This window comes from Hippichthys cyanospilos, chromosome 13 (genome assembly GCF_059441005.1).
Source record: "Hippichthys cyanospilos isolate Australia breed blue-spotted pipefish chromosome 13, RoL_Hcya_1.0, whole genome shotgun sequence".
Taxonomy (NCBI): Eukaryota; Metazoa; Chordata; class Actinopteri; order Syngnathiformes; family Syngnathidae; genus Hippichthys; species Hippichthys cyanospilos.
The window spans coordinates 12,275,196-12,296,975 of record NC_142381.1 but is presented as its reverse complement, the minus strand read 5'-3'; the positions used below and the strand labels follow the sequence as shown (position 1 = coordinate 12,296,975).

The 21,780-nt window shown below is 38.8% G+C and overlaps 3 protein-coding genes and 4 non-coding genes across 12 annotated transcripts; 2 read left to right on the top strand and 5 right to left on the bottom strand.

Moving 5' to 3' along the window:
- Positions 1-3,249: 3,249 nt before the first annotated feature.
- gla (galactosidase, alpha) lies at positions 3,250-10,504 on the top strand. The gene is made up of 7 exons (XM_088430862.1): positions 3,250-3,462; positions 4,970-5,144; positions 5,459-5,633; positions 6,181-6,272; positions 6,347-6,508; positions 6,573-6,770; positions 6,835-10,504. Exons 1-7 carry the CDS (start codon positions 3,299-3,301, stop codon positions 7,159-7,161), a joined length of 1,293 nt encoding a protein of 430 aa, XP_088286988.1. The 5' UTR covers positions 3,250-3,298; the 3' UTR covers positions 7,162-10,504.
- Positions 3,568-3,640, bottom strand: trnav-cac (transfer RNA valine (anticodon CAC)). Its single transcript has one exon. It is a non-coding gene; the product is annotated as a tRNA-Val (tRNA).
- trnav-aac (transfer RNA valine (anticodon AAC)) lies at positions 4,089-4,161 on the bottom strand. The gene has a single exon. It is a non-coding gene; the product is annotated as a tRNA-Val (tRNA).
- Positions 4,378-4,450, bottom strand: trnav-cac (transfer RNA valine (anticodon CAC)). Its single transcript has one exon. It is a non-coding gene; the product is annotated as a tRNA-Val (tRNA).
- trnav-cac (transfer RNA valine (anticodon CAC)) lies at positions 4,541-4,613 on the bottom strand. Its single transcript has one exon. It is a non-coding gene; the product is annotated as a tRNA-Val (tRNA).
- On the bottom strand, positions 7,203-10,775 carry rpl36a (ribosomal protein L36A). Its single transcript, XM_088430863.1, has 5 exons — positions 10,727-10,775; positions 10,132-10,237; positions 8,594-8,661; positions 8,391-8,513; positions 7,203-7,283 (listed from the first exon to the last, which is right to left on the bottom strand). The coding sequence occupies exons 1-5, from the start codon at positions 10,727-10,729 to the stop codon at positions 7,263-7,265; spliced, it is 321 nt and encodes a 106-aa protein (XP_088286989.1). The 5' UTR covers positions 10,730-10,775; the 3' UTR covers positions 7,203-7,262.
- Positions 10,590-21,712, top strand: btk (Bruton tyrosine kinase). Of its 6 annotated transcripts, none has more exons than XM_088430857.1 (18): positions 10,590-11,309; positions 15,272-15,424; positions 16,467-16,571; positions 16,804-16,885; positions 16,967-17,092; positions 17,239-17,291; positions 17,953-18,140; positions 18,213-18,275; positions 18,357-18,411; positions 19,219-19,298; positions 19,523-19,650; positions 19,715-19,786; positions 20,106-20,277; positions 20,346-20,565; positions 20,635-20,699; positions 20,969-21,087; positions 21,172-21,329; positions 21,450-21,712. In XM_088430857.1, exons 2-18 carry the CDS (start codon positions 15,290-15,292, stop codon positions 21,519-21,521), a joined length of 1,893 nt encoding a protein of 630 aa, XP_088286983.1. In that variant the 5' UTR covers positions 10,590-11,309; positions 15,272-15,289; the 3' UTR covers positions 21,522-21,712. The 6 variants fall into 6 exon arrangements, with proteins under 6 accessions (XP_088286983.1, XP_088286982.1, XP_088286979.1 ...); XM_088430856.1 differs by having other exon boundaries at positions 18,321-18,411; XM_088430853.1 differs by having other exon boundaries at positions 17,983-18,140; positions 18,321-18,411; positions 20,346-20,699.
- The last annotated feature ends 68 nt before the right edge of the window (positions 21,713-21,780 follow it).

Below are 21,780 nucleotides of genomic sequence, written 5' to 3'. Positions count from 1 at the left end.
CAAAATTATCTCCCTCCCAAGTACTCAAAAAAGAAATATAAAATGTCTCGTCAGTAAATGTGTCTATCCTGCCTGAGTCATTTTACTCTTCCGTTTTTGTTTTTGTTTTTAAATATCATTTATGTAATGAAATTGCTTGCGAATGAAGCATTCTGGGGTGCATTTCCATGCACTCTTGAGTGCACAGTAAATGGACAAGCTATCCCTGATTCTATTGGCCAGGAAATGCAAGATAGAAGTTTTCAAATTCCCGAATTAAAAGCATTTTTTAAGTACGTTCGAGCTCAGCAACAATTTGTTTTACAAATACAATTTAGACACATTTAACCAAATACGCCAGCACGTGATTACATATTTAGCATACATTAGCCCTCATACAGGTTAGTGATTTCAACCGTTTTGCCCTATAATCATAGTAGTATTTTTTACATAAAGTTGTACTAGTTGTACTTAACATTAATTTTAAAAGGCCGATAATATTAAATAATTTTCTTGAAGTGGAGATGACGTTTGGAAGTAAAAAGTTAAAACGCTGGCAACTACAAAATTCTACAAATATTGTATTCAACAAAACATGACTTATACCTCTGACTTGCATCATTTGTTCACACATTCATCACAATTACTTCAACTGCTAATGTGCCAGCTTTGGATACAGCATGTGCTTCACTGCTCCCATGTGGCCACAAATAGAATTAATTAATTCTTGTGCATATACATATGTATGTGTACACACCATATATTTAGAAAAAAAGGATGTGATATATTTGTTGTTCATTTGGGGCTGAAAACATAATCAGGGCTGCACTAAATTCCAGATTCTTTTCATGGCTTCAACCTAATTATTCCTTTGCCACTGGCTTCAAATGTAACAGAGTAACGAACAGGGGCCCTCAGGTCTGTAAACAGTCGGGTGTATGTGTGGAGCAACATGGAATTGCTATCATGGGATATGAGATGCCTCGTTACCATGGTGATGCAGTTCATAAAATCCTGCATCTTAGAATGCTTTCTTCTTCTTTTTTGGGTGTGTGGAAGCCTTTTGAAATTCACAAAGAAGTTCCATTTTATTGCTTACACGTGTGCTTTTTTTTTTTTCAATTAAGGTCAAACGTGATGTCACCGAATATTAACACAGAGAATTTGCAGTTTAAAAATCCACAAGGGGAAGGTGTGAAAAGTGAAGTTTTCCTTGCTTTTACTGCTTTGTGCATCATCAGAGAAGAACCTGAGTGGATTACGTGCTCCCTTCTGGGCTCGTTGATGATTTTCATCACCGAACACGGCAATAAAACGATGTATGCTATGAAGTAATGAGCAGCAGCACGACATTATTGCTTGTAATCTGAAATAATAAGAAGAAAAAATCTAATCTAAAATAACCGGATACTACTGTATATGCGAGAATAAAAGAACTAAATTGTTCTTTTGCATGACCAAAGCTATTGCAGTCTATACATATATATATATATATATATATATATATATATATATATATATATATATATATATATATATATATATATATATATATATATATATATATATAGCATTTTGTGAACTATATTTGTAAAAAAAAAAAACATATTTAGAATAAAGGGATGGAAATCAAAACTTTGTTTATAAAACATACACAACATAATTGACAGGTTATTATTGAAATAATAGATGCATATCTACAAAAATTGATATATATACACATGTGATTGGTTGACAACTATTCCAGGGTGTACCCAGCATTTTGCTCCAATGGAATCTGGACGGCTTCCAGCTCACTCTGCCAACCTAATGAGGAAAAAAGAGCAGTTTAGAAATGAGATGGATGGATGGTTCGCAAGCTTTATCATGTCGGCTGATGTATTTACAGAAAAGCTACATTAACGTCTGTCACGATAGATCACAAAATTGCAAAGCCTCCTGTAAAAGTTGCCGAGACAAGCCAGCCGTGACGTCCCTTTTCAATTATGGGACGGTGCCCAAGAAAAGGGAAGGCAATGGATGACTGTCGGAGTCCTGAGGGCAGACGAAGCAAAGCAATCTGTCACCGCTCTCAATTAACAGCAGTGCAGCGTGGTTAGGGAAAACAAACAAAACTCTTGTTTTGCTTTTTACAAAACAACACATCTAAAAGGCGCATCCATCCATCATGAAGAGGCCAGTGTGTCAAATTGAAATCTGACATTTAGAGCCTGGACGCCTTCACTCACCGGATCTCTTGTGAACTACGGCAAGTGACAAATTGTTTGCATCAGGCCTGTCCCTGGCTGAGGCCTCTGGTCACATGACATTTTGCTGAAATGTCACATTTGGTGCTTTTTTTTTTGCATAAAGTCAGGAAGGATGCCATGTAAGTGTAAAATAATTTGGGGTAACCTTATGCACCTTTATGGGGAATCAATTACTTTCTTTTCTTTAAGTAGAAGGGATACTTTTCGAACGCGGGCCTTCACTTAACACCTCCACCAACATTATGTGGGGAAGTTTACCAGTCAGATTATATTATACTCATATTCATAGACTTGTCTTGCAGTAGAACAGTCTTCATGGATTTTATTTATTTATTATTTTTTTAATATATTTTCCCTTCCTAATGTCGAATGAGAATTAGTGTCGACCTGGCGGCAGTGTTTACGCAGCCTGCATTTTTGTTTAATAAATTACGCCGACGCGCCAGCAACAATTAGCAAATAATCAAAGCAGCAGCTGTCCTGTTGCACTCGCATAACTCGTTTATCTCTCCGCGGGAGTCTGTGAAAGGGGAGGCAGTTTCACTAGACAAAAAGCACCTTCTATTCATTTGCTTTCATAGCATGGTGTCAAATTAACAAAACAATGTGTATTTCATTTAACGTCCGTGATGAAAAAGTCATTTGTTTGCGGGTAATGGAAATAATGGAAATAATGGAAATAAACCAAACCATCGTTTCCTTGTCTGGGGGTAGTCGTTTAAATGGAGAAAACGTACGCGAAATAACTGCATTGAAATACATGAGTTTAAGTGAATTGAATTTTAATCTTGGTCATGGAAAGAAATTACATTCAACATTTTAAATACAGGTTTGTGAAATATTGGGAGGGTAATTTCCGGGGCCATGAACTCAACACTGATCTACACACTTCCTGGTTGAAACCGTAGCTGAAACGTCACTGGATATTTAAAAAAAAAAAAAGAAGTAATTTCATTGGATAAGGTTCATGTCAATCAAGCGAGAAAGGCGGGAAAAGTATCAAGCATAAAGTAAACAAAACAGAAACAGTCGGTGAATGTAACGCTCTGTTGGAGAAATAAAAATTAAATATGTCCCTGACGGCCGGCGCGTGGATGTTGGTTGTCGTGGGTTTGTATTGCCGCGCCAGAGCTCTCGACAATGGCCTTGCAAGGACTCCTATAATGGGCTGGTTGCACTGGGAGAGGTTCATGTGTAACATCGACTGCGACGCGGATCCGGATAACTGCATAAGGTAAAACAGTTGGAAAGAGCAAAGAAAATGAATATTGATTGTCACCCTTTATAGTTACTTATGTGTTTATTTAAATAAACATGCAACTACGACTAAATAAAAAGTTGTTTCCGCCCGGTTTCGAACCGGGGACCTTTCGCGTGTGAGGCGAACGTGATAACCACTACACTACGGAAACTGTTATATCATCTTTAACTTTACAACAAAATTTACGTTTGGATTTGGTGTTTTATTTTTAATATTATTATTGGTGTATAAAGTAGTGATTAAAGGCGCAATATGTAAGATGCAATTTATCGTGTTCTCACTACGCTGTCTGATCTAATAGACCAATTTTATATTTTGCATGTTATTGAAGTAGATGGTGGAGTTGCAAAAAGCGAAATTTGTTCACAAGTAGATGCGGCTTACCTCTACAAGTTCTCCCTTTGTATTTAATATTGATTTGACCAATAAAATGCACTCCTGCAGCATTTGCACCTAGAATCTCACACCTCGAAGTATGAGCCACAAGTCATCTTGTTGTGTGTGTGTGTGTGTGTGTGTGTGTGTGTGTTTTCCTCACCATGTATAGATATTTAAAACAATCTGCAACCACAATTGAATTTAAAAAAAATAACTAAACATGTTTCCGCCCGGTTTCGAACCGGGGACCTTTCGCGTGTTAGGCGAACGTGATAACCACTACACTACGGAAACTGATGTATACGTTTCGGACACATGGGTTAGACTCGTGTGATTTAATACTCCTATACTTCCCAAATGCATCCGATAACCATAAAATTAAAGATCTTTCCGGTCGGTTTAAAACCGGAGAATTTTCGAGAGTGAGGCGATGAGATAGCAAACACCTAATGCTGTTTCAGTCGGGTAAAGTTTTTAAACGCTTCAGGTAATAGCAAGAAAACGGAAAATTGTTTCCGCCCGGTTTCGAACCGGGGACCTTTCGCGTGTGAGGCGAACGTGATAACCACTACACTACGGAAACAGTGTATCTGTGGATTTAATTAAGGACAATTCCGAAATGAGTCACGTTTAAAAAGTGTGCTGGGTGGTAGGCTAAAAAAAAAAAGTGGAATGTTTCCGCCCGGTTTCGAACCGGGGACCTTTCGCGTGTGAGGCGAACGTGATAACCACTACACTACGGAAACGGTTGGTGACGTATATAAAGTTGATTTTCTCATCGATGACTGTGAGGGGTCTATTGCATACTGATAAAATGCGCAGTGTGTAAGATTTAGCGAAATCAGGGGTAACACTACACCACGGAAACTGGTTCTACATGACAAACTATATGACTATGAAGGATCTGCGGTAGGTATCTAATCCCAATCAAAGCAAACAAGACTACTTGATTTGTGGTTACTAATTTTTTGGGTCACTTATGTGATTCGATAGCGTCTCTCTCGTGACCCCCCCCCAAAAAAACAAACAAACAAACAAACAAACAAAAAACAGAACCTTGAACATTCAGTACTTAAAGTCAAACATCCGTTGTGTTTCCTAGTGAACGTCTGTATATGCAGATGGCAGACGTCATGGCAACAGAAGGTTGGCTGGAGGCCGGCTACCAGTATGTCTGCATTGACGACTGCTGGATGGATCAGAGTCGAGATGCCGAAGGTCGCCTGCAAGCGGACCCCCGCAGGTTCCCGGGAGGAATAAAAAAATTGGCCGACTACGTGAGTGCTCTTTAACCCTTTTGAAAACTATACACATTGCATTGTTGTTCCTAATTTTGTAAATGCTTTTCAAGGTGTAACAATTAAAGTTATTTATAAATGTTTTTTTTTTTCCATCAATCACTCAAATTGTTCAGTGGCATCTGTTCTAGCCATACATATGTAGGTTACATTTGTAACTGTATATGGCCTGTGATGTGATGAGACTCTCAGACAAAGCCATGAACTAGAGCTAGACCTCTACGTATATCGTTATTGCAACACTGCCATCTCCTGGAGACTCTTAAGTCTGAAAATGAAAGCTTTGTTTCCAGGTGCACTCCAAGGGTTTGAAGTTGGGAATTTACGCAGATGTTGGTGCGACCACCTGTGCCGGATACCCTGGCAGCTTGGGCCACTACGAAACGGACGCCCAGACTTTTGCTGAATGGCGAGTCGACCTGCTCAAGTTTGACGGCTGCTCCATGGATGCCGCTTTGCTTGAGGAAGGTAAGTAAACATGTTGTCCTGCTATTCGCTTGAAATGACCATTTTGTCCATTTTCGGCATCATTTTCCTTGGTCTTGTGTACATTTGTGGGGCCAAATACAAGAAGAAAAATAGTTGCTAGTCAATTTTGTTTTATTCTGGGCAGCTGTAATAGTGGCGAAATAAAAAAAAAAATAATGGACCCATTGAATTTTAAGCTAGTCATAGCCATACAAAGAAGCCAAAATGTGATTGGACAAAATACTTATTAAAATAAGTAGGCCACACAGACAACTGCTATTAGGTGAAGAGAAAACTATGTTGGTAATAGATTCATACAATATTTTACAAATGTATACAAAGTTTTAAAGGGTGTTTATGCCTTCAGAGAAGACCTTGAAGGCCCTCACTGTTGGGAAACAAGCAGACTTGGGGTTACATGAACACATATCAGGGGTCCTTTTAGAAGGTTTCCGATTTATCAGCGATTTTTTTAATTTAAATCCATGAGACGGGAACACTTTTTTGCGTTCTCTTTTAACTTTGCTTCTCCTCTGATTTTCTTCAGGCTATGTGAACATGTCCAAAGCATTGAACAGAACCGGAAGAGCCATCATATATTCCTGTGAGTGGCCTTTGTACGAGTGGCCTTACCAAAAGGTAACGTGATCTCAAATTCAGAGATGTATTTCAAGTTGTAACCTTTGTGCCCCCCCCACCCGACTTCCTTCCAGCCCAACTACAACGCTATTGCAGAAACGTGCAACCATTGGCGCAACTTTGAAGATGTCTACGACTCATGGAGCAGTGTGAAGTCCATCTTGGACTGGACAGCTTCTCACCAGGACATCATTGTCCCTTCAGCTGGACCCGGGGGCTGGAACGATCCAGATATGGTATGATCCTTTTGAGTCAAGCCTGCGAGCGATCTCCTAAGACGTGCATTTCTCTGGTCTCTAGCTGGTGATCGGGAATTTTGGCCTCAGTCGGGATCAGCAGGAGTCCCAGATGGCGCTGTGGGCCGTCATGGCGGCCCCACTGCTCATGTCCAATGACCTAAGGTCAATCTGTCGTCATGCTAAGGAGCTGCTGCAGAACCGCCACATTGTTGCCATTAACCAGGATGAGCTGGGCAAGCAGGCTTACCGCACCGCCAAAGTAGGTCCCTAAACACAACACGCGGTGGAATTTTACACTGTTTCCAACGCTATTTGTTCTTCAGGGGGCCCATTTTGAGGTGTGGGAGAAGCCTCTGTCCGACGGGCGGCTCGCCATAGCGGTGCTCAATACGATGGAGATAGGAGGCCCGCGGAGGTTCTCCTTACAAGAAGTTCCTGGCTGGAAGATGTGCACACCGCTTTGCAACATTACCCAGATTCTGCCCCAGTACAATGAATTTGGTGTTCAGACGGGACAGCAGGTTTCCATTAACCCTTCAGGCACTGCTCTGCTGGTCATCACGCCCAGCAGCAGCCATGGAAAAAGATTCTATAAAGACGCATTGTTCCGAAAAGCAGATCCTTCTCTAAAGCAATGGTTTCTGTATTGAGCATCACAACAGGCACAGTAAAAATGACTGAAGAGGTGTGGTAAACTCAAACACATTTATTGAAAACTGTGACAAGTTGACCCAGAAGAGTAGTCCACAGCTTAGAACTGGATGACCTGGCCCTGTGGAAGGAAACAAGCATGAGTGGGATTGTGGCAAAAAAAAAAAAAAAGAAACTTTGACATACACACTAGTCATCCCTCTTTCGACCTTTGGACAGTGAGGTACAACAAACCTTTATTTAGCCTCTTATTTTTTAAAAACGTGAGTAATTCAGCTTTCAATTCCACGTTCTCACTCACTTTTGTACTTTAGCCCTTGTGCAAAGTTTTATTTTTAGAAAGTACATTCTTCAAATAATGCTAACTTATTTTTACATCATTAAGACTTGAGTACCCCCACAATCAGGCAACCAAATAGTTGTGACAAATCAGTTCTTGCACACACGCAAATTCAAGCAAATTCCCACATTTTGTCATTTAAACTTCAATTCCTCAAAGTAATCAATGGGATGACAGAGTTGATTCCAAAGATTCATTTGTGACACAGACACATTGTGAAACCACTGAATATCAACACGCCAAATAACTTAGCACACTACAAGACAAGTTGATTCATCAACACGTTTGATTACCAAATTATTCGATAATCAAATCACTGAAATAACTTTTCTCCATTTCAATTTGTCCAAATGATCAAAACGCCAGCTTCTCAATTGTAAATAGTTTTGTTTCATCTGCTAACTCATGTTTAAAGCGGAAGCCCTTGCTAAATACTGGCAACAAATGCAAGGCACACCTTCAAAATAACAGTGTGCCAAGGAATTTGTTTGCATCTGTTATTTAGAAAGATAAGGTTAATTTTGAAGTTGGCCTCGGACAACGGTTGTCAACGTTGTTGCCTTTGTTAGGAACTAAACCAGTAAATTAATAGTCATAATTTATTTTCTGCTCAAACCTGACTCATTCATAGACAAAAACTGCTAGATTAATCTGTTTAGTAATCGTTAACTGCAGTCCGTGAGGCATTTAAGAGCAAACACATCACTACTTTTGTTTGTTGCTTTAGCGCACATGTGACTGGTCTCTTTAAATGTTTCCATTTAGCACAATCGCAAAAATCAGTGTGTGCAATCACAAACAATCATTGAGTTTGGAAGCTCCTATTTAAGTGTATAAAGAAGCCGATCCCACAAACTCAACAAGCAAAGCACCTCGCGTGGCTCTTACCTTTCTCTTCTTGTCGCCGCCCAACTCAAAGTGCTTGCATCGCTTGATGGCCAGCATTCTCTTGGACCTGCAGTTGGCCTCCATGCACTCGAGCCTCAGCACAATCTTCTTTGTTGTCTTAGCCTGCACAAAGTCAGTGGAGTGCAAGCGGGTTTATACATGCACAAAATCCAGGCTTTAGCCATCAATGAGGTTGAACTCACCTTTTTACGGAAGATGGGCTTGGTCTGACCACCGTAGCCGCTCTGCTTCCTGTCGTATCTCCTCTTACCTGTGGGACATTCACACATAGCATTTTAAACACCATCAACTATCCGATTGCAGTCCCAAAAATACACCCCCACGCTGTCTTTTTGTACCTCTTTTTAAATCTGTCAGTGCCATGGACAAGAATTCTTATCTTTTAAAGGGACACTGGGTTAGGGTTACAATTAAATTGTTATAAATTTAAAAAGCTTGCAAATAAATGTGTTCTTAACAACTAGCAGTATGTTTTAAATATTATAAGTGTAGTTATCATTAAATTGGGGGGCACTTCTCCAGAGGTTGCCATATTTGTTTTAGCTACAGATAATGGTAATGCAGCACCTCCAGCTGTCCATAATGAAAATCGGTCTAAATCTTAGACTGTGCCCCTTTAAACCAGTAATAACAATAAGTAATAAAATTCTCATCAAATGTTTTTTTATGAAGGGTAGCTGACACCCTTGACTAATGCTTACCTAGAATAAGCCAATTGAGCACTGTAGTGACAACTGTGACATTTGGATGTCAGTGTTTTCACACTTACAACACAGATATTACCTACATGCAATTTAAAGTCAGGAACTGAAATCAATCTTTCACATAATATCACCCATATTTACAGACATAGCACACACTATTCTGTCAGCCTTGAAAGATGAGTGAAAGTGTGAACTATAATGTCCCTCTAGAGGTTTCCTTTTACCATAACACTTGGTACTAAAAAAGTATACTACACACCGGTAGCATAGATTAGTATCAGATAAGCAAAACCTACTGATTTACGAACAAATACATGATGTGCAGCCCAAATAGAGATGCAACTTGGTAGTAAATCGAGGACCTCATACATTAGCTATCACATGAGGGGGAAAAAAAGTTTAACTCCAGGCATTGCAGACATCACTATGGTGATCTTTCACCACAGTGAATGGATGTGTTATTATACTAGCAGTTACGGTTTGAGGAAGAGATAATAGTAGCATCTTGACAAAAGTAAAAAGTAATAATTTCTTCGGGGACAAACATGGCAATTTTACACATCCCCATTTGGACACCAAACATCACATCTGCTAAAACTAGTGGTAGTTTGATAAATTATTTATGGTGTGTGCGCACGCTGGATCGTGACCTCCAGGTGTGCAGCTAAAATGAGGATGACATAACTAGAAAAATTAGAAGGGTATTTGTCAAGCTAAGACAACGAATGTGGCTTTCTTGAGTTTCATGTTCGTTCTCAACATCACGTTTATCCACAGGTATCCTGCATGTTTTCAAACCTTCTCGCTCTCAAACACACAATTCAAATGATTGGGGTCATTTTTAAGCTCCTGAGAGCTTGCTAATAAGAGCCAGAAAACGTAGGCTGTAGGACCTCGAGGACTAGAGTTTGGACACGTATAGCTGAGTGTTTTGAAAATGAGCGGTAAATGTATGCATAACAAATGGTATTCCAAATGTACCAAAGCACAAATTATACGGCCAAAAAGACACTTACCCTGAGCATAGAGGGAATCCTTGCCCTTCTTGTACTGGGTGACTTTGTGGGGTTGGTGCTTCTTGCACTTCTTGCAGTAGGTCCTGCGTGTCTTCGGGACGTTCACCTGGGGACAGCGCGACAGTCAGCAATGTGACACCACCAGTCATGTGCACACACAAGTTCTCCATGAAATGTTAACTTGTTAAAGCAAACCTATCAGGCGGTTAACCATCGACAAGTTTGACAAGATCGCGATTAGCGTCATAGGACCACACGGTGCAACGAAACACCGAACCCCAAATACGACTCACTTGAATCCCATTCATATATTGTCGGTCAGACAAAAATGTAATTAATTTCAGATAGTGCAATAAAAACACATCAAACACCAGACTGGCTGACATATCGTAAAAACTGTTAGCAACTAGCCAAGACGTAGCATCGTCAGAGGACCTGTTTTCGTCCAAAAACACAACATACGTGACCAATAGTGACATTGAAGCGTGTATAGAAAGCAGATACGCTCATGTGAACGATCAAACTGCATCGATGGCTTATTTAACTTTAGATTATCGTCGATTGTTCCAAGTGTATTTAAGTGTTCATTTCGTACCATGTTTGCGTCCCAATGCAGAGCAAAAGAGGAAGGCCGGAACCGGAAGCATTTCTTTTTAGTGCAGCGTAGCGGTATATGCGCACACTGCCCTCTAACGGACAAAATTAACAAGGAGGACTACATGTTCAGACACGCGTTGTAAAAATGCACGATGAACACGAAATATTTTTTTAGACTAATAGTGTATGATGCAAATTATTCAATCATTTATTGAATTGATGTATACGACAATAAAACGTATAGTCCCAATTTTTTTATATTTTGAAAGTATTTCTAAATGCATTCAATAAACACTTACAGTCCACTATCTAGTGGAAACTATGAAGGAATGTAAATATGTGTTAATCTTTAGCCCTGTCTTTCCCTCTTCACCCCAAACGGTCCTGAAGGCTGATATGAAAATGAGCAGTAAGAGAGATAGAGAGAGAGAGAGGAGAAATGGGGAAGTGAGTGTGAGTTCCTCTGTGAGTGTTTTATTTTCTTCTCGCATCACAGACGAGACACATTTTATCTGGAAGGTTAAAGCGCCACGCCACCACTTTTAAGCCACAATTTCGCCATTTGCTCGTCTGATGCCAGGGTATGTCACATGCTTTTTTCAATTCCATTCAATCTACATTATCTGCTACCTTGGGTGTAAATAATGGAATTAAATATACATAGATTTTCTTCAATGTATGTAGCTATAATATTCTGTACTTTGTTTCATTTTACACAAGTTTGACATTTACACGTTTTGCTCTTTGATGGAATAATTTCATTAATATGCACACCAACGCACACACACGCTGACCGCACACTTACTGTATCAGTCAGGAAGCATCAGAAATGAAAGGTTCCGGCTGAACAACAAGGGAATAATATTATCTTGTACAGGCGTGTATGTTTTGCCAAAGTCTAACAAATGTAAAACAATCAATGAATGCCTTCCCCATAAATAACTTTTATAATCAAAAACAGTACACAAAAGAGTATACTATACAAAAGAGTATACAAAAGAGTACTACTTTGGCTAACAGATGTCATAGCTAGCAATTCTTATTTTCTATGAAATGGATCAAACCTTTGCAACAATAGGAACGATGAAAGTTAAGAACCCTTGGTTCATACTGCAAATTATACTGCTAAAACAGTGTACGGCCATTAAAAAAAAAAAAAAAAAAACCTCACAGGGAATGTTGGGGAAAAAAGTGCAAGTAACAGAATGATTACCCCATTTGAATTCAGACGAGCTTACCAATATTCAAAGATCTAAGTATGATTGTAAACAATACTTCTTTATCAGTTTTACTATACTATCAGACATGGCTTTGACACCATTGGTTGTCATGAAGAAGTTGGACTCTCTATCCTCACATGTTAAAAACTCATACCCAGTTTAATACTCAAATTTCTGACAAATGTTAAAACTGCCATATAAGTGTGAGCACGGAAATGTAAACATGGTCAAAATACGGAGCAAGCAGACGTTCCTGCTTTAAAAAAGTGGAATAAGTGGCTTAGCACTAGAGCATTAGTACGCAGCAACGACTCTTAGAAAGTGTTCCTTGATGTATTTCACTGAGCAAAAATTTCTACTCACTGACAATAGTCAGCAAGGCTGGGATTTCATTGTTTGTGTTGTGTTTCAGAGCCACAGTTTCATGAACTGAGATTCATACTGTACACCATCTTTCTCAACGCATTCATTGTACGAACACAATGCAGTTGCACAATGTTGAATTATGTGTTGAGACATCGTTGCGTTATCTTGCTTTTTAAATACGATTTGATTGAATAAATCGCTTGCACATAATTGAGAAAAGCATGCCTGGGAGGTGACAGAATTCAACCACCCAATGGGCAGAGTGCAAAGTGACATTTTGATTGGCTCTGAGCCAAGAAATTCATGTTAGATGTGAAGAAATTTAAAAAAGAAAAAAAAAAAACAGAGATACAGTAAATGTGTCTGAATCACAATGATGTGTGTATGCCCCCAAGTGAACATATACAGTAAACACTGTTTTATGTGTATACTCCCGGTGGACATGATTGCTTATTGCAGTCCGTGCTGTGGAAACATACACTATGCATTGTGGTGTATTTTTGTTTTATTTGCTCTTAAACTCATCAACTTAGTTTGGCTGACTGAAGTGAAGACTGTCAAGTTTTGTATTTGCTTTTTGTTAAAGGCCGAACTGTAGAGTCATTGAGTTTCTATGTTTGTTGGACGGTTTGAGCCTGTTATGTGAAATACCATTGCCTTGTACTTGTGCAGGTGTTCTAACAATGAAGAAACCTTGGTAATGGTATAAGAGAAAGCACCGAGATAGATGAACCGGTGAGCTTTTTAATGTGTAGTCATAAATTGGATCCATAGGAGAGAAAATAAATAGTTGGAATTGTGAATATCAAATTGCACATACAAAGGTCTTTGCTGTTGCACACTTGTTCATCATTTTATTTTGAAAGGTTAGCATGGCCCTTAAAGACAAACTGAAAATGGCCTGTGGTGTACAGGTTGGAGGGAAAATGCCCAATTAAGCAAGAAGGTACCAAGAAAGTGTCGCAAGGGGGAACTACATAGTGTGCTTGTGAATGAAAAGCTGTCATAACTGCCATTACTTTGATAACACCAATTGTGACCAATCAGATCTGTGTTGAAGCTAAGCAGGGTGACAAACAATATGGCTGCCCTGCAAGCCTGATGCAACTTCCCCATCAGTCTGTCTGCATTTTTGGAGGCGCTGTGAGTCAACTGCTGTTCATATATTTTTAAAATACACAACATAGAGAAACACAATAAAACCTATTGTGGTGCTTTACTCAATTCCTAACGGCCGGCTCCCTTGCATCCTACACCTGCCAAAGAAAAGACGGTGAAGAGGCAATTTTGCTCCATGCAAAGATGCCTACACAGGTGAAGTTACCTCCTAGTGTCAATTCATGCTCATAAAATCCAGATTGAAAACCAGGCTGTTTTCTGTTAAATCAAGGTCTTTCATCAAAATTGTGTTCTCCAAAATATTGTTGTGGCCATTTTGTGGGTAATTTTAGTAAGCTGCTTTTATATAATTCTATATACTCTTTTGTTTGTAACTCATTTTAAATGCGTGTATATATATATATATATATATATATATATATATATATATATATATATATATATATATATATATATATATATATATATATATATATATATATATATATATATATATTTGCTTTTGCCTGTTGCATCTTTTGCTTTTAAATATGTGGAATACAATAAGCTGCCATAGAAACAAAAAAGTTGCCTATTTAAAAAAAAAAAATCTGAATTTCTACGAGAATAAATTCACTGTTTTCGACTCAAGGAATAGGAAAACATATTTTGAATAAAGTTATACTTTCCCAATACTGTATATGTCTATGTTTGTAGCTGTCAAATTTAATTAATTTAAAACCGATCTGATTAAATAATTAATCTATCTATCTATCTATCTATCTATCTATCTATCTATCTATCTATCTATCTATCTATCTATCTATCTATCTATCTATCTATCTATCTATCTATCTATCTATCTATCTATCTATCTATCTATCTATCTATCTATCTATCTATAGTATCTGCCTGTATGTCTGTATGTACTGTATGTATATTTATATATTTGTTCTTCATGAAAACAAAATACAGGTTAATTTTACTTAACCTTTAATGAAAACAAGACATTGCAAACATACTGTGTGTTTTTACTTGGGAAAACGCCTTAAATATTTATTATCAGTAAACAACACAGAATAAACAACAAAACATGTAAAACGTTTAAAACAACATTTTACCAGATGAATCAATGGAATAATCGTCAGAATAATTTATGCTAAAACTATTTAATAGCTACAGCCGTTATAATGTTAAAGTTAAAGTTTAAAGGAAAAAAGTCATACATTAATATTAAAAAAATATGTTCAGTCTTTTTGGAAAGATGTCACATTGAAGCTTTTAATATGCCAATGAGGAATGGCAGAGTAATTAGATTTAGATTAGTTTTACTGTTTTTGTTTTTGTTTTTTTTGTTTTGTTTTTTTGCAGTTCCTCCAGTTACAGCTTGTGGACCTGTTGTTGCATGTGGACCTTTATTTGAGAACTTCTATTTTACTTTTACCAAATGAAAGAAGTTGAATGAGTACTTTGTTTACCTTTTTATTATACACTTTCTAATATTCTAGTACAATATTCCAATTCTAGTTCTTTTCATACACATTTGCCAAAGCATCAACAGCAAATAATAAAGACCATAAAAGATATGTATAATTTGAATAGTCGCTAATGTATCTTGATGATCGCTAAAAGAAACGTGTTGCTGTGTGTTTGCATGGCTTGTGGTAAGCTGACCGCACAGATGAGCGTGCCACACAAGGAAGTGCTCACATTGACTCCGTGATAAAAAGCCCAGTTCCCAGTATCTGATTAACCGTTACACCGAATATACACAACAAATTACAGATTAATGTACTACAGTGGCCACTTTCAATCAACTTGCACATTCTCAAAATCGATCTGTTGGTGTTTCATTGTAGATTAACCACGTGTGAACCATGGGTGACAGCATTTTGGAAGACATTTTTATAAAGCGCTCGCAGCAGAGGAGAAAAACATCACCGCTGAATTACAAGGAGAGATGGTTCATCCTCACACGGGACAAACTCTCCTACTATGACATCGACAAAGGAGTAAGTAAATACTCGAGGTTATAAATGTTATTAAGAAATGTTCTAAGTGTATATACATACATACACATTGCTTATGGACCGGTGCGGCTTATAGTCTGGGGAAAAGAAAAAAAAAAAAAAAAAAAAAAAAAAAAAAAAAAATATATATATATATATATATATATATATATATATATATATATATATATATATATATATATATATATATATATATATATATATATATATATATATATATATATATATATATATATATATATGAAAACACACACAGGTGGCCATAAATCAATGTCCTTAATGTCATTCTCAGTGCCGCTCCTGCATTAAGCGACGTCGCATTATTCAAGCCTGCGTCTCCCAAAAATGTCATAAGTCCACCAGTTATAGTTTGCGTGGTTCCTTCAGGAACCAGCTTAATTAGTCCAAGAAAGTCAGAGGTAAATTCTCCGTCACTGTAGAGTGACAACGTAAACCATCTCATTCACACCCTTGCGAGAATCATACACAGTCGCAGCAGTCCAAGCCGCTTCAGTAAACAAAAAAATATCCTCAGACACGCTTGCTTCGCTTTTTGAAAGGCAAGGAGAAAATTATTACATAGAGCTTACACTGTTCCTGCAGTTTGTCTCGCCACTTAGCAAGAGGCCAATCAGCTATTGCTTCTCGACTAGCTTGTTTTTTAGCCATAAATTGCGCTACATTCATGCGCTCTTTTCATACCTATCATATAAAAGGTGACTGAAAAATTTTGGATCAAATGCACCAGTTTCGTCTGCTAGGACATGAGCAGTAAATCTTGCACCACATTTAAGTGTGCTTCAAGCCACGTCTTGCACATCTTGGAGCCACTTTTCAGCGAAAAAAAAAAAGTTCAGCTCAGGCTCTGTTGTTGTCATTGGTGACATTTATGCACTAGATGGCTGAAAAAAAAATAAATTGTGTCTCCACTTGTTGCCAGAAAACAGAACATCTATATAATTTCAACACTGCTCACATCTTAACAAAATAAAAATAGCATTGTTTTTCCCCATCTGTGGCGCAGAAGCGAAAAGGCTTGAGGGGCTCGGTGGACTTGGAGAAGATCAGGTGTGTAGAAACGGTGCAGACGGAGTCCAACAGCCCACAGGAGCGCATGTACGCATTCCAGGTAGAGTTCACAAATATGCTGAGATCGAAGAAAATCGCCATGGTTACCGACAGCGCCCTGCTTAGTTGTGAATACTGTGCAACTGGAAGTGAAAGACGCAGACTAGTTAAGGGGGCTTTTCTGGTGGTTGCAGGTCTATGCGGGGCTACTCAAGTATTACCACACAGGAAACTAGCGTGTGAAAAAGCATTTGTGAAAAACAAAATGACAACTTTTTCCCCCTCTTCTAAAGGTCATTTACGACGAGGGGCCGCTGTACATCTTCGCAAAAACAGAGGAAGTTCGGGCTCAGTGGATAAAGAAGCTGAAAGAATGTCAGCGCGCAAAGTGATATTATCAGCATTATTATCACTTTGCAGCGGAAGCTTGTGTTAATGCAAATGTTGTGTGTGTAGTGGTACAGACCAACAAGGACTTGATGCAAAAATATCACCCGTGCTTCTGGATCGATGGCATGTGGCTGTGTTGCCAGCAGGAAGTTAAGCAGGCGATGGGATGCAAAGTTCTTGATAGCAGGAATGGTGAGGATCAGCCACAAAAATTTTACTCAAATGAGGCGATTATGTCACTATTTCACTTCTGCGTTTTTTTTTTTAATTTGCCATATGATCCTAACCAGATCAATTAAGATTGGGAAGCGCCCTACTAAACATCTTTTTCCCAATAGGCTTCATGTCCCGGAAAGGATCCCGCAAACCTCTGCCCCCAACTCCTTCAGAGGTAAACACACAATTGCTGTTTCTTTGTAAAAATACGTGAAAGTAGAAAGTTACTCACTAAAGTCCTTAGCCCACTGAAACGCAAGATGAGTGTCCACGAAAGTCGTCAATACGTTCACATCAGAGATTCAACTTGAGGTTCCTTGAAGTTTGCAATTGTTCTTAAGAAGTGTTGTAAAATGACACCAAAAACAATTGAGACAATTTCAGAATGTCTTAAGAACATCTAACGATAGTGACCTTGAATGAAACCTGAGGAAATTTAAAAAAAATATGTTATATGGTATATGTTCTATGTAACGTAGATGTTATATGTTTTAAGTGTTTTTTTTTTGTTGTATTTTTTTTTTTAACTCAAAAATACTTTGCACTGATTAAAGTGTACCTGGCTGAAAACATATTTCACAGGGGGTACATCACTGAAAAAATGTTGCTGGTCTTGACCACCAAGCATACTAAGAAAAAAAAAATACAAAACAAAACAAAAATAAAAACTCTGCATCTTGAATGGAAAAAAAATGTTAAAGACAGAATGCATACTGTAACTGACAAGGAGTCAGTGAAAAATCCCCCTCCAGTTAGCAAATGAAGTTAAAAGAAGCAAATAGGTAAAAGGATATATTGCCTTCAAGTTGTTGTTGTTGTTGTTGTGTGTTTGCAAGGAGAAGCTCAGCCGACGGTTACCTCCGCAGCTTCCTGAAACCAATGAGCCGGGTGCGGGGATGAGCGTCGTAGCTCAGTACGACCACCCCGCCATGATGTCTCACGACCTAGAGCTGAAGAAGGACGAGGAGTATGTCATCTTGGACATGTCCGATCTCAACTGGTGGCGAGCGAAAGACAAATACGGGTGGGTGAGACCATCCCTGAAGGCTTGAAACCTTACCAATAACTGGGTTAAAAATGTTGCTTTCTGTCGTAGAAATGAGGGTTACATACCCAGTAACTACGTGGTAGAAGTTGGACACGGCTTGGACAGATATGAGTGAGTATCAACATGAGTATGCTCTCAATTCATCATTTATTTCAGACGTGTATTTTTTTCTTTTTTTTTTCCTTTTCAAAGTTGGTACTGCAAGAATACAAATCGCAGCCAGGCAGAGACGCTACTGAAGGCTGAGGTGAGTCTCATACTATAAGCCAGCAAAAAACATTCAGCCCAGTGCTTGAGAATTGTAAACGTAAAGGGTTGATTCCCAAAATTAGGCGATCATTGTATGTTTATTTTTAGAAACAGACCCAGATGTTGGTGGTCAGGGCTTCCCTCACCCTCCCTCTTAAAACATATTGTCTGGCTGTAACTTGGTTCATTTTTTATGGCCTTGCTTTTCACGGATTATTTGAGAGTATTTAAACAGAAAGAAGTGTGAGGAAAAATGTTTATGCTTTTGTTTAGTGCATTAAGTGTGTATTGAGGGTTTTACTTAAACACATAAAGAGATACATGAATAAAAACGGATAAACAAGAAAACTAACAACAGAAATCGATGCAAAAATATAAAAAACAATACATGCAAAAACACTGAACAAAAACGAAAAATAGAACGCTTAAATGAAAAGAAGTACAGTTTAACAAATAAAAACATTGCTAACAAAGGAGTAAACTAAAAAATATATAATACATGGAAAACACAAAATAAAAAAATAGAATAACTGAAAATAACATACGGTGAAATCAACCTAAAATATGCATAATGAACAAACAAAACATAATTCATGAAAAACACTACACAATTTCATTTAATGTGGGCAATTTTTTTAACATAACCAGTCATTTCTATTAAAAAAGAAACAATACGAATAAAAAGTAATATACATAATAATATACACAGAAATAAATCATGCAATACCTTTCTAAACATAAGTACAAAGGCATACTCAAAGTTGTTTGTAAAATTCGATAAATTTGTGTCGCGCTGACTTTTCAGAACAAAGACGGAGGCTTCCTAGTGCGAGACTCCAGCAAGCCAGGGAAGTACACCGTGTCTCTGTTCAGCAAAGGAGGGGGGTGAGTTTCACTCTGACCCACACTGCGCTATTCACAGCAAAATATTACGCACCCTCCGGACGTACCTCAAATGAAGAAGTACAACAGAAACAGTGATCAAGTCACATGTCAAACGTCTATGCAAAACTCCACTCTAATCTCCCTGACGCCATCTGCTCTGCGGATAATGATAATACTGCATAACCTCACGCGTCGAGTGATCATTTCCTTCTTCCCTTCCGCAGAGAGGCTGGTGGCAGCTGCAAACATTACAACATCTGCACCACTCCGCAGGGACACTTCTACTTGGCTGAGAAGCACAACTTCAATACCATTCCTGAGCTCATCAACTACCACCAGCACAATGCCGCAGGTTCACTACATGGAGCTGCCAAATATTACATCAGTCACCTTTGTCATTTTCTGTCCGTCTCTAGGCATGTTTAGCAGGTTGAAATATATTGTGTCCAACCGGGCACGGCCTCCATCCACAGCTGGTCTCGGCTATGGTAAGTCATACTGAGGTACTCCTGCAATGCCGTCAATTGAAATTGGTTCAACGTTTGTAAAAGGTAAAGTGACCAGATTCTCAAAATGAAAAACCGAGATACTACCATTTTGCTGAAAGTCAAATATGCGGGAACAGCTAGAAATCAACAGACAATAGTTTAAACTCAAATTGCTGTTCGACTTGGATCAAATTTTACTCAATTCAACTTACCCCACAACCTGGTAATATACTAGAAATATTTATGTAGAAATTGATGATATGATTGCATTAACATTAAAACTCAAGCAAAAGAAGACACGCGTGTTTGTGCGCCACAGGCATGTGGGAAATCGACCCCTCCTGCCTCACTTTCATTCGGATCCTCGGAACCGGTCAGTTTGGCGTGGTGCAGTACGGAAAATGGAAGGGTCAACACGACGTGGCTATCAAGATGATTAAAGCCGGGGCTATGTCAGAAGACGACTTCATAGAAGAAGCCAAAATCATGATGTAAGCGTGATGGATCGGCGATACGTGATATGGTATGTGTTGATCACGAGCCCCCTATTCCAAACTAGGATGCTCCACCACGAGAACCTGGTGCAGCTGTACGGCGTGTGCACCAAGCAGAGCAGCATCTACATTGTCACAGAGTTCCTCTCCAAGGGCTGCTTGCTCACTTACCTCAGGGAGGGCATCACGCAGCAGCAAACCTCCGTGCAGCTCCTAGAGATGTGCAAGGACGTTTCTGAGGGAATGGCGTACCTGGAGTCCAAGCAGTTCATCCATAGAGATCTGGTAAGAGGACACGATTTGCGTCATGTGACTCGCTTCGTTGGACCATTTTTCATCAAATGTGTCTTCCAGGCTGCCAGGAACTGCTTGGTGGACGGCAACGGAACAGTCAAAGTGGCGGACTTTGGCTTGTCGAGGTAGGGTCGGGCTAGCAAAAACTTCTATTTTACAACCAAAGTACGGCCCGCGGGCCGGCCCCAGCCCACAAGGAGGTATAATCCAGGCCAGAAGATGATTTTGTGAACCAATGTAAAAAAAATATATATAGTATATATAATTCTCTCTTGATTTGGATGTCTCTAAATTTGTTTCTAACTTTCTGTAAAGGTAACGTGATATTAGGAGATGGATGAATATGAATATGAAGACTCCGCTGAATTTTAATAAACAGTTTAAACATCTCCAGGTACGTTCTAGACGATGAGTACACAAGTTCTGCTGGTTCAAAGTTCCCCGTCCGATGGTCGCCCCCGGAAGTTCTCCTCTATTGCAGATTCAGCAGCAAGTCTGACATTTGGGCTTTCGGTGTGTGATTTTATCATCCAAAAGTCCTTTCATTGACACACGCGTGGATTCATAAGTTGAGGTTATGTGTCCACGTGTTTCCAGGAGTCCTGATGTGGGAGGTGTACACTCTGGGGAGGCTCCCATATGACCGTCTGAACAACAACGAAATTGTGGCTCAGGTGTCCCGAGGTCTCAGACTGTACCGTCCTCAGATGGCATGTGAGAAGGTGTACAGCATCATGGCGTCGTGCTGGCTTGACGTAAGTTCACATCTCAAACGTTGGATTGTGACTGTGGTCCCGTGCTTGACTATTTCTTTTTTTTTTTAACATCACGTAATGTGTTTTGGATACTTACTTTTATTGTTTTATATATTTTAGAAGGCCGACGAGAGACCCACATTCCAGGAGCTGGTGTTCACCGTTCAAGATTTGCTGTATGAACTCCAATAGCTGTTTACGACAGAAGCAACCTGGAAATCGAGTACAACTAGAAATGTTTAAACGTGTTACCCGATAGTAGGTTACTGGTTTAAAATTGCTCACTTAAGCGCTGATATCTTGTTGACAAGCAATAAATGTTTAAATGAAACTGTGCTTTTTGAATGTATATCTGATTGCAGAATTAAATGTGAGACTTTTGATTCGTGTCTAATGTTATTTACGTTTTATTTTAGTTTATTACACCTATTTTATTTCGAATCAAACTAAC

What these genes read in the sequence shown, in the direction of transcription:
- gla (XM_088430862.1), top strand. Translation starts at nt 3,299, where the DNA reads ATGTCCCTGACGGCCGGCGCGTGGATGTTGGTTGTCGTGGGTTTGTAT. An exon ending in TAAAAAAATTGGCCGACTAC is followed by an intron (nt 5,145 to 5,458) that starts GTGAGTGCTCTT and finishes CTTTGTTTCCAG; the next exon opens with GTGCACTCCAAGGGTTTGAA. An exon ending in TGCCGCTTTGCTTGAGGAAG is followed by an intron (nt 5,634 to 6,180) that starts GTAAGTAAACAT and finishes GATTTTCTTCAG; the next exon opens with GCTATGTGAACATGTCCAAA.
- rpl36a (XM_088430863.1), bottom strand. An exon ending in AGCCCATCTTCCGTAAAAAG is followed by an intron (nt 8,514 to 8,593) that starts GTGAGTTCAACC and finishes GACTTTGTGCAG; the next exon opens with GCTAAGACAACAAAGAAGAT. An exon ending in GCGGCGACAAGAAGAGAAAG is followed by an intron (nt 7,284 to 8,390) that starts GTAAGAGCCACG and finishes TTCCTTCCACAG; the next exon opens with GGCCAGGTCATCCAGTTCTA.
- btk (XM_088430852.1), top strand. Translation starts at nt 15,290, where the DNA reads ATGGGTGACAGCATTTTGGAAGACATTTTTATAAAGCGCTCGCAGCAG. An exon ending in CTGTTCAGCAAAGGAGGGGG is followed by an intron (nt 19,299 to 19,522) that starts GTGAGTTTCACT and finishes TCCCTTCCGCAG; the next exon opens with AGAGGCTGGTGGCAGCTGCA. An exon ending in GTCTGACATTTGGGCTTTCG is followed by an intron (nt 21,088 to 21,171) that starts GTGTGTGATTTT and finishes ACGTGTTTCCAG; the next exon opens with GAGTCCTGATGTGGGAGGTG.